Source organism: Buceros rhinoceros, unplaced genomic scaffold, assembly GCF_000710305.1.
Source record: "Buceros rhinoceros silvestris isolate BGI_N320 unplaced genomic scaffold, ASM71030v1 scaffold2715, whole genome shotgun sequence".
In the NCBI taxonomy this organism is placed as follows: Eukaryota; Metazoa; Chordata; class Aves; order Bucerotiformes; family Bucerotidae; genus Buceros; species Buceros rhinoceros.
Genome location: NW_010414395.1, coordinates 88,850 through 100,779, shown reverse-complemented (window position 1 = coordinate 100,779; position 11,930 = coordinate 88,850). Strand labels below are relative to the sequence as shown.

General features: G+C 37.2%; 1 protein-coding gene across 1 annotated transcript; it reads left to right on the top strand.

Annotated features, from left to right (window-relative positions):
- Window positions 1–798: 798 nt before the first annotated feature.
- On the top strand, window positions 799–11,352 carry CCDC170 (coiled-coil domain containing 170; the record flags this gene model as incomplete). Its single annotated transcript, XM_010137066.1, has 5 exons — window positions 799–999; window positions 2,733–2,906; window positions 4,151–4,393; window positions 5,258–5,494; window positions 11,152–11,352. Coding segments are annotated over 5 exons (1,056 nt in total), but the record flags the coding sequence as incomplete, so codon positions are not given.
- Between the last annotated feature and the right edge of the window lie 578 nt (window positions 11,353–11,930).

Below are 11,930 nucleotides of genomic sequence, written 5' to 3'. Positions count from 1 at the left end.
ACCAAATAATTATATGGCAGTGAGAAAAGGAGAGAGGGAAGGATGGAAGCAAGCACCCTTTGGATAGAACCATTTTTCAGCATCTGGCAGTAGGGTAATCAGGTGTTTTCAATAATTTATAAGTAGTTTACAACTTAAAATTCATAACATTACATGTGAGTGTTGCCAAGTTAACAGCATAGAGCTAGAAGTGTTTTGACAATTGTTAGTCTAGTTTTTTGTTGTGGGATTTTATCCTTTTACCCTTGGGCTTTAGCTAGATTACAGAAATAATTTTGTTTTAGCAAAATATTTTAGCTAAATATCCTTTAGCAGTCAACAATTGGGAAACACTCCTCTGAGGCATAGTTATCCACATTTACATTCTCACACGCTGCATGTATTTTCTAAATCACATTGTTTTTTCCACTCAGCTCCTCAATAGACTAGTGATTTTATTGGCTTGTTTTAAAGAATGTTAGTTGACTGCCAGGTATTGCTGGTTTGCTAACATCATTGGAAAGTTTGAGTCTGAATTATTTTGTATTTTTTTAATAGGTATTAGTCCCTTTTAGTCGTTGACTCATCTTAAACATGGTTTCTGCTGTTTGCTTTTGAGTGTCTCATATGTCACCACTTTTGCCATTTTGTCCTGGTGGTTACAGCAGATTTTTCTCTTTTTATCTTTTAAGATGCATATATTTTAAAGGTAGATATTTTACCCTCTTTTTAATAATTCGAGGATGCATCTTTCATATCTTCCTAAAATTTCCACACCTACCTAACCCCATATGTTTTGTTTGTTTGCTTGCTCTATAGATGGTATCTCAGCTTGAAACCCAAATAACTAAATTGACTGACGCTCTGGAAAATCAGACCAGGTTGTACCAAGAAGCTCTGGAGAGGAGCAGGAAAGCTGAAAAACATTCTGAGAATTTCCAGGATCAACTGAAACGCTTGGAAGAGGAATTACTGTCTGTAGATCTGATGCAAGATGTTTTGAAGCTTGAAAAACAAAAAGTAGTTGCATACATTATTATCTTTTTCATAAAAGTCATTAAAGACAGAGGTACAGCTAATTGTATTGCATAGAACAGCTGGAGTATTATGGTACTGCAAGTAACGTGAATTAGCAAAGTCAGGCATCATATAGGGAGTAGTCATATCTTTTCTTTGGCCAACAATTTTAATTGGAAGAAGTAGCTAAGCTTTTGAGTTTGAAGTCCATGTAATGTGAAAACCTGCCCTTTCCACCCCCCCCACCCCGATTAAAAAAGTCTATGTGAATACATCAGAAGTCCTTCAAGGATTCTCTGATCTCAGATCTTGCTCTGTTCTTTTCATTTTTCTTTAATATATCATTTGGTCTGCAGTCTCTCCAGATCTCGCAGTCCTTGATTCTTTTATATCCTTAGGCCACCAAGGCTAGCAGGATGTTTTTATGAATGCATGCACTGTTAACCTAGAACACATCCACATACTAACAGTTTGAAAAATGACATAGTACCTGGAAATCTGAACCAACCATCCAATGCAGCTAAGGAAGACAAAGGTGTAGCAGGCCCAGATCAATGCTTAGAAAGTTATATTTACAAAGGATTAACAATTTGGTGCCCTCTGTTTTGCACTGGTCTATGATAAGGAAACTTTTATGCATGAAGCATCCACCACATTGGGAGCGAATCAGAAAATGGATGTGTTCTTTCCCTGCTGCTTCCTCTGTGAAGATCATGTGGCCCTAATTTCTTAATTTGTTTCTACAATAAAGGGATTTTTGTTCTAGTTTTTTCTGTTAATGAACAACTTCAGTTCTTTTTCTTGCTGCTGCTGTTTTTAAATTTTTGAACCAGAAGCTTTGTGAAACAAAAAGAGATTCTTGCTATTTTTTGTCATCTTGGGCTCAAGCAACAGTTATGGAACCGGTTTCTTGCTTTGATTTTTCCCCTTTGTTTTCTCTTTGCAAAGATTACGACCTGACACAGAAGTAAGAGAAAACAAAGGCAAACAGTTCTCAGTGAGGAGAACTTTGGATTTTGCAAGAGAGGCTAATTGAGACCAGTGAACTAAAGCCATTTTTAAAGAGAAAGGAAAAACCAGATTAAATAATATTTGGTGTCTCTATGCATTCACATCAGTAAACCTGATGGAGATGCAATTAAAATAATCTTTAAGGCAATTTGTAAACCAGTAACTGTTATCTCTAAAACTTGCTATTCCAAAGAGGGGCAAAAGACTGACCCTGTTAACATTTCTGTATCTCCTCAGACTACACTGATCTCACCCATTGCATCCCTTGCAGGAGTTTTATCTCTTTTAGAGCTCACAGCAAGGGACAATTAGTGTTAATTAGTTGGGATGTAGCTGTCGTTTCTAACTTCTCCCCGCCAATGTGTGGTGGTGTAGAGCAGCAGAGCCACAGGCAGGAACTGGAGTCAGAAGCAGACACAAATACCTAGTGCTCTTCTTACTGCAGAAGGTCAAACCCAATCTGATCTAGCTAAGATAAATACAGTAGGTCCAGGAATTTATGAACAAAATAAATGTTGACTAAAAAAGGACAAATGGAGAATTTACAATTCTGTCAGGAGCGTGTGCTATAAACATACCCTTTCAGCACATTATTTCTTGTGGATAGTGGACTTGCCTATGCACAGTTTATTGTGAGTGTAGGGAGATTTGCTTTTAAATTGTACTTCAGGAATTTTAATGAAGTTTTGTGATTTCTCTACCCGCTTTTCCACATCTCATCTTAGTATCTGAAATTTCTGGAACAACTTAATGAGAAGATGAAGCTGGATAGCCTAGCAGCAGAAGTTGGATTTGATATGAATATGGATGCAATTCTAGCCCGGGTAGAGAAGTTAGTGAAACTGGAAGGTGATGCCGTGGTTGAAAACAAGACTATGGCATATAGCCTAAGAAGAAAGGTAGGCAAAAAAGACATACCGTTACTGTTTTTTTCAAAGGTAAATATTGTTATGGCTATATTTCTGTATATTTCTATGGTGGCTTGCTCGAGGCAGCAGATTGGAGCTTCTTAAATGTACACAGAATTTCAAAGGTGTCCATTACACAAAAAAGGATAGTAAACATTTGCACACTGTGCAAACAGACTGTATGTTAAAACAACTAAAACCACTAGTCAATTAAATACATGATAATGCTTTTCACAACTTCTATAAAAAATGCATGAAGTTATGCATATTTATATGTGTGCATTTGTCTACTATTTAATACACATGTATAATATACTTCTATAAACAATTACTGTTGTTATTTAAATCTAAAAGGATCTCCTGGGAAGGGAGGCATCTTACACAAACTTCTCTAGAAACTAGTAGGATGTCAGCAGTACTTCACCATGAATTTCAACATTTTCAACAAGAACTGTACTCCTTTAGGAGTCAATCTGTTCAAATTTGGTCAGATACCCCTCCATCATCCTGTTATGACAGTGAAATCTTCTGGTTTTAGGCTTATTGGAATGGTTTAGAGCTTGGAATTAGGTCTGTTTAAGGTTTAAAACAACACTATTTTTTTTTTCTGGAAGCAACTGCCTCTCTAGCAGGGAGTGTAGTACATATGTTAATACTCCTCACATGTTCCAGAGTAGGGCTTTGGCAGCTCAGCGCAAGTAAACTGAAAACAGGAAGCAGCTGCCTATGCACCAAAATCACCAAACGAAGCTACTGGACCTTGTATTGGAGCCGTGAATGAAAGCTTTCTTATTTTTGTATGTTGATTCTCCTTCTTGCATGCTAGCCTTAATTAACTGATAAAAGATGGAAATATCTTAAACTACCACCATTAAAACTACTGTCTCCATAATTAATCTCTCTTGCCTCTTGCATTTGACTGGTGGCTTATACCTAAATTTCAGATGTTATGGATGGTGCACAAGTGATTATGTACAATTAGGGTGAAGTTTATATGTAAATCCATTCTAAAAGGTAGTGCACAAATTCAGGGATGGAAAAGCACAATGAATTGGTAATACAAGTGGTATCAAGTTAGTGTATATATATTTGTACTGCTTTACAGAGTTTCCAAGAGAGGAGTAGGAGTTCAGGTTAAATGTGCAACATGGGGGAAAAAATTTGCAAAACAATCTGTGTGCTACTATTGCCTTTCACATATATTTTTCCAAATATCCTTGTGTTTGGAAAACTAGTTGAAGAGTCAGAAAGAAAAACTTGAAAGCAAAGAGCTGCACATGAACCTTCTGCGGCAGAAAATAACCCAGCTGGAAGAAGAGAAGCAAGTAAGAACTGCCTTAGCTGCGGAGAGGGATGAGGCCAATCTCGCTGTCAGAAAGTTACATAAGACAACAGAGAGGTTACAAAAGCAGCTTGATCTGGCAAGGGAAACGATTACTGATCTCAAAGCTAAGCTGTCTGAAACCAATGAACTTAAGGTGAGTTAAAATATTACATTTGTGCTTCCATCCATTTTTCCATTACAGTTGGATACAGCTGTATTCATGTACAATAAATATGTTCATGGAGAACTGTGGCATGATGTGGGGAAAGCACATACAGTATTACAATGTTTTGGGTATTGTGCAACTTGTCTTGATACACTAAGTAGCATCTGTGAAGCACCATGTAAATTTTCAAGCTAGCGTAAGAAAAATATGATATATGCATCCCTTTCTTCCCTGTTGATGTGGCTGTAATCTTATATTTTCCCATACATTGCTCACAGAGGACCCATTCTGATAACTATGGGGGAACAAATGTGAGGGGTTTTTTTGTGTGCTTTATTACAATTTTATTGCAATAGTAATAAATTACCTGCATTAATTCAGGTGAATATGAGTAGTTTGCAGTCATTGATAGCTTGCCATTGCTAGAAGAACGGGAGATTGATTTCATGTGAGTTTGTGTCTTGTGGATGATGGAATGAAATAGATAAGCAGCTGCATGTTCCAACCCAATGATTTTCAGCAGCAAAACATTTAGCCACTCTTTTCATACTATTTTTCCAGGGGCTAGTAGAGAATGAATTCTCACTGTGGGTTTTTGTCTGTCCAGTTACCTTTTTTTCACAAAATCTGTAAAGAATTAACTGCCTTTGAAACAAAAATCTTTTTGTTAATTGAGTTAAAATTGGCCAGTGTCCATTAATAAATTTTCAGTTCACATGTACGTGTGGTTTCATCAAGAACCCATAGGAAACCTCGCTGAAGTGCTTACTCATGATTACTCCTGATATTTTTATCATTTGTTGATGTCAGATGAAAAAGTGACAAATTTAACGTTACTTTATGTTATTGCAGATCAAAACATTGGAGCAGAACAGAACAATAGAAGAACTGAGAAAGTCTCAAGGCAAATTGGAAAGAATGAAAGAAAAGGCTGAGAAACAACTTACCTCTGTCAAATCAGAACTTCTTTTAAAGGAACGTAAAGCTAACGAAGATAAAGAAAAAACCAAAAATACGCTAGAAGTGGTTACCAGTGAGATAAAGGTGCTTAAAACAACCTTGGCAGAATTAGCAAAAAGAGAGAGACAGGTAGGTGTGTAGGTATTTGACAAATGCTAGCTCTCACTTAGAATATAAGAATGTGGCATAGATGGAACAGTTATCCGGCTGTGCTGAAAACTTTTGTGAATATTATTAAACAAGGAAATTTAAGCTCACACTTGTGAGCCAGAGTGACAACTGTAATTATGAGAGGCAAAACTATTCTTCGTTATATATGCAAGAGAATGAATAATAAACACAGGCATTTTTTCTTTGTTCACTGTAAAATATTATATTGTCTTTTGGAGAAGTATAAAAATGCTTTATAATCCTAATATCTAGTATGTTTTCCATATATCTTATGTACAAACCTTACCAACTTCTCCTTATACATTTCCTTTTGTTTCTCCTCATCCACCCTTTGCACTTTCTCCTGGCCAATTGTATGAGATTCAAGGCTAAGTGATAGGATGAGAGGAAATGGCCTCAATGTTCCCTCAAGGGAAGGTCTAAGTTGGATATTAAGAAAAATTTATTCACTGAGGGGGTTGTCAAGCACTGGAACAGGCTGCCCAGGGAAGTTGTGGAGTCACTATGTCTGGAGGTATTTAAAAGATGTGTGGATGTGGATCTCAGGGACATGGTTTACTGATGGACTTGGAAGTGCTGGGTTAGTGGTTGGACTTGATGATCTTAAATGTTTTTCCCAACCTAAGAAATTCTGTGATTCTCTGTTACCATGTATAGGTCATAAATTCAAAGAATTTTGGAAAACATCAGAAAATTAAAAAAACCCACAAAAACCAAACCAACAATACAAATCAGACTTAATATTGAATGTAACTATTTTGGATTGATTTGTGACATATACTTTGTCAAAATTCAGGGACAAAAAATTTTGTGGTAGCTCATCGTGGGGAAGCTACAAGGAGTTTGTGGAAACACAGTAAATGTGTTCCATTCCAATTTAAAAAAACCGTGAAGTATGTATGCATGCCCTCCATCTTGTGTTTTGTACCAACTTTTATAAATGGCACAATTGTTGAAAGCTGGTGGTTGCTTTGTTTAAGCAAAAAATGTGTAATTTTAAATTCCTTATTCTAACTGCTGAGATCTTTATTAGTTTTTTCCAGCTAAACTTTTTACACTATATGTTTTCCTTAGTGATGACTTGGGATCACATTTAAGAATGCTATTTTAAAAAATAATTCCAGAAAAATATTTTTTTGCTCACATGGAGAAAAGAGCAACAACCCAGGGATCTTTTTTCTGGAAAGCTTTAGCACTGTTTTGTTTTATAATAAGGTTACAAATTTGGCAGGAAAATTAAATTTCTTCATATATTTCATGAGGAAACAAAGCACAGAAGAAAGTATGAATTATATTCATGAAATTATTCCATGGAGTCATATATTGAGTACTTGCTAAAAACACACGAATGTTGAATATCTACTGTCCAAACCCAAGGTGTTTCAAGCCACTTGAATGCTACTGCAGTGTTCTTTGACCAAATTTGAAGAACATGTGAAAAGTGAGGCAAGTGAGCTACAAAGTGCGGAATGCTCAAGCACAGCATAGCACTAGTTCTCAAGCTTTCTGGTGAAAGAAAAATGTCAGCTGATAATTCATCACCATCCACAATCATCTGCTTGATGAGAACATTTTGAATCCCTGCAAGTAGAACTATACTACTAAACTGGGAGCAAGGCTGCTGGCCAAACCAATGCCTGGCGTTTGTGCAGTGCTCATTAACAGTAATGGCTCTTTGAGAATGCGAGAGTTGCCAGTAATATTCATAGCATACTCTCCTGTATCTTGTTCACTTAGCTAAAATCTGTCCTTAAAATAAAGTTACTGTTGCCAAATCAGAGAATTCATTCTAAACTTTCTCCCTCACTAATTAACATATACAGTTTTTTCCTGACTTCTCCTGAACCGTTAGCCAAGGAGTATTCTTTCCTTATCCTCAAGCCTTTGTAGTTCTTCATCTGCTTTGGACTTGCTCATTCCTCCTTCCTTTGGAAACTAAACAAGACCAGACTTCTCTCACGCTCTGTACAGGGCTGTGAATACAGATGATGAACATTTCTCTGAGCAAGTCTGTATATATTAATCTGAATATAAGCACAGCCATGTCACTTGTGTGTATGTATGTTAAGAAAACTATTAGCAACTGAAATTGCTGTTACCTGATGCAGTTGTTGATGTGGCCAGGTTGTTGCTTGTCCACGCAATTGTATGTTTTTCTCGGGTATACTCTGCTTTCCACGCATATCACTATGTTTAATGTTAAATACCATTGTAATATTGTGTGGCTGCTTCCCATGCTGTCAAAATTAAAAGTATGCAGAACAGAACTACTGCCAACTGGTTAAGATATTGATTTGTTTCGTGGTCATAAAAAAAGGCAGAACACACCCAACTGAAGTCAGAAATAAAGATTGGATTGACGTGCTTTAAAATTATCTTATAATTGGAATTTAACACAGTGTTTCTGGTTGTTTGCTCTTCAGACTATTAATTCCTACCAAGTTAAAGAGAAAAAATTAGCTTTGGCATTTCTGTGTTTTGTTCCTTTTTTTTTTTCCCCTGTATTTTTTAAGAGAATGCACAGAATCAAAGCATCTGAATTGTTGGAAGTGAAGCTCTGTAAGCAGGCTGTAATAACACTGCCAATCTGCTTTAGGATTAACTGTCAGCTCTGGTGGCTGTAGCAAATATCAGCAAAGTGGGTATATTCTTGGGTAGACATATAAAATCATTTAAAAAAATGCTGTATAAAGCATCATTAAGTCATACTTCAGAGTAAAACCCATAGAGAGGTGAAGCTATGTGTAAAGAGTCAAAAAGCAGAGATTACTTGAATAGATATATAGTGGGGAATTAGTTTGATGTCTGGAAATTTTACAAGAGTAAGATTACAGATATCCATACTGGTCTTCCTTTGCCTGTGGGGTGAACAGGAAACCTTCCTGACTTTGTATATCATTATTGCATATTTTAGACTATAAAGCAATATCAGCATAGCTGAGATTCCTTTTAGTAAGACTAGATAAAGGGTATGCGTGATGGCTGGTGACAAATGGATGTTCACAGGGACCGAAAACTTCCCTATATGATCACTGCAGTCAACTACAGATTAAACTCTGAATATATTTTATTTTTACATCAATTTAACTCAAGTCCTTATTTGCAGTAGTACTTGGAGTAAGAATATAAATGTCAGTGTTTTGGTTGAATTTTTGATGGTTTTGTTATAAGGATTTTTTTTTCTGTCTATTGGAAAAAGACCCCTTCTACTTTCCTTTAGGTACAGCATGAAGACAAAATGTATCGTCTGTTTTTTACTTCTGCTTTCCACTCCTAATATATTGGGTTCATGCTCTAAATTGCATTAATTTTCTCTCTTTTACTTGAGATACTTTTATTCACTGGATGGAAAGTGCCAAGAAAATCTACCATGAGTGTTTTACTGGTGTAGCAAACTTTCAGCTTTGAGTTTTTTAATGATGTTTTTCTCTTATTATTTCTCTCTGTTACTTCAAACTGTGACTACCTTAGAAATATTAATTGCTGTTGAAGAAAGTCTTAAACAGAGAGTTAGGTGGTCCTTCTATGACCTTCTAGTATTTCAGCAGAACTGTTGTGTTCTTAACACCTCTGTTGTACTGTTTTTAAAGCTGAAATACATTTCTAATAGAATTTATTTTTATACATCTTATATGCCTTAGTGCAAGATTTCTTAAAACTCGTTCATGATGGCCTACAGCACTGTATCCACTTAAGAGTATAAATATGCATCTCCATGTGAGACACGTGATAGCATCTTAAAGATTGTCTAGCATATATTATGTGTTGCTTTGGCTTGGAGTTTTTAAAATCTGGATCTATGTCCTGTGATGGGGCACTTTTGCACCCAAGACTAGTAGTTCTCTTTGGCAGTTTATGCGGAGAATTTATCTTTGTTGTCAACTTAATCTGCATTTTCACTGAACTACATCTTTGTCTGCACTGTACTTTATATACCACCATGTAATTGTCAGAAAAGTTTTTTGTCTAGGAGTTATTTTATTGAAGTGGAAAGAAAATCCTTAATTTAAAATGCACAGAAATGAATGGCTTAAAGGATTTCTTTAAGGGCTCTCTGTGCTTTCCAGTTTAGGTTATTTGCTGATTGTGTATACATTTTAATTTTTTTTCTGTTCCCTCTGGCAAAATCCTAATGGACCAATAATCTCTGTCAGTGCATCAAATTTATTTTGATTGCTTTTGATACATGGTTGTAGTGCAGTATTAAGCAATCACAGTTGCTGTAATTAAATTGAACAGCTTGCAATAGCAAAGATACAGTATTACATTTTTCCAATGTTTCCTCCAAGACATTGCGCTGCCTTGGTAAGACAGAAAGCTGGGACCAAATACTCAAATTCTTTTGCCTTATACTGTCTTGGTTCCCATATTTGTTTTTCTGAATTGATGGCAGCTCCTTAGCGTTTGTACTGGTATGAAAAAGACTCACGAAGTTTTGGAACTGAGACATTGTTTTCAGGGTGTTTGCAGCTTACCTCACGGATGTTATAACTTCTTTAGAATTCTGCACAGTATTCTTGGGCTTGGAGGCGTATTTCAGGAGAACTATTACCTCTTTCAGAACTGTGTTTATCTTCTCCTTACTGTTAGCCGTCAGCTTGATTGGTGGAGTGAGGGTGCTGCCACAGCAGAGCATGAATCCAGTTTCTTCATGATTTTGATGTTTCTGTGATGCTTGGGAATGGGAATTTTGCCATTCAGACAGATAGCAAGACAAGCATATCAAATAGGAACATTTCCTCTTTTAATTGTGTGTTGGTGATAAGGGGAACAAAGGCTTTGGCCGTTTGGGCTGCATAATGCATTGTCCATTGAAGAGGCATTGAAGTTTGACTTATAATGATCGATATTGTGAGTTCAGAAGAGTAAATCAGCGTTCATGTTCATCTGATCTTAAGTTTTTAATCTAGTTGCTGGCAGGTTCACTAGTGGTGACAATTACTTGTGGATGCCTGTCTAGAGCTGCAGAGAGAAAGCTGGTTTCTTTGATTACTTTGCCTTTCCTGTGATATAATTTCAGCAGCTAAGCACAGAAGAAAGGCTGCATCTGGAATTTTGGCTACGTCCTGATTCCAAGTCAAAGTCAGACTGAAGGGTGTGCCAAACCTTCATCTTTTTTTCTAACTTCCTCCTTTCTGCCATGGTTTCCACAAGAAGGTGTAGGGTGGAGGGACCGGTGGCAGGCAGTGGTCAGGAGCTTGAAGTCAGGACCAGTGCCTTTGCCTTTGCTGTTGGATGCCCCCTCCTCGAGTTTCCAGTATAGTTTTTAGTCATCTAGGTCAAGTACCACTTTCCTTCTTGTCTTTTCCTGTTTCTGCTGTTGAGTCAGCAGGGAAGATATGCCTGTGAAAGATACTAAAGAACACTTTAAACTGTATTTTGTGTTCATGAGCCTCAGCACCTCACCTGTTTATGTGTTTGGTTATTTGAGGTACACCCCTAAAGACTGTTTCTATCCTCTTCAGCTCTTTGTACTCAGCAACAGCGTAAATACCTATATGTTGCACTGCAGATGCAAATGCTTGTATTTGTATGTATGCATATACATATATGCTTTTCCAGATATCTCCTTTGCTTGGTATTTATTAGTAATTCCATTCTGTTTGCTCTTGCAGCTGGCCGATTTCCGAGAGGTGGTCTCACGGATGCTGGGCCTCAATATTGCCAGCCTGGCTCTTCCTGACTATGAAATCATTACACGTCTTGAAGGGTTGATTCACTATCATCAGCACCACTGCTTCCCCTGTGTCTGCCTCAAAGACATGGCAAGGGCCCCAGAGGAACACTCACAAAGAAACATAGAGCTTCCTCACTGAAACACACATTTTGTAAGGAGGCAGAACAAAATGAAATTTTCTTTTGTGCTTCCCTACCTGCTAGACGTGCATAGAAAACAGATATTTATTTCCCTTTTCTACAGATACTGTCTTGCAGCTGACTTTTAGTGTTTCAGTAGGGAGACTGAGCCAAGCGGAGACAGTAAAGGCAGCAGCCTAGAGACAGCAAACAGAAAATCCCCAGAGAGCACACTACTTCAGTTCTGGAAATGAGAGGCACTATATCAACAGTGTATAGCCCTCCAGTTTCATTGCAGAGGCACTGAAGGCATGGGCAGGCTGAGGTCACTTCACAGTTTTGGGAAGTACTTGCTAATGAATGTCAGCTTCAGTGATGCTCCTTGTACTTTACCTCTGGGTGACAGGGATGAAATAAAGTATGGACTGTCCTGCTGTCATTCCTCTTGCAAAATGGGACATCTCTCTGCGCTTTTAGGCAGGAATTTAGCTTCAAGACACTTACTTGGAAGTCAGACAGATGGCTATCACAATATTGGAACAAGGAATTTTTTTCTTCTGTTGTTTTCCTTAGCCTGCTCTTGTGTCAAATCACAAAG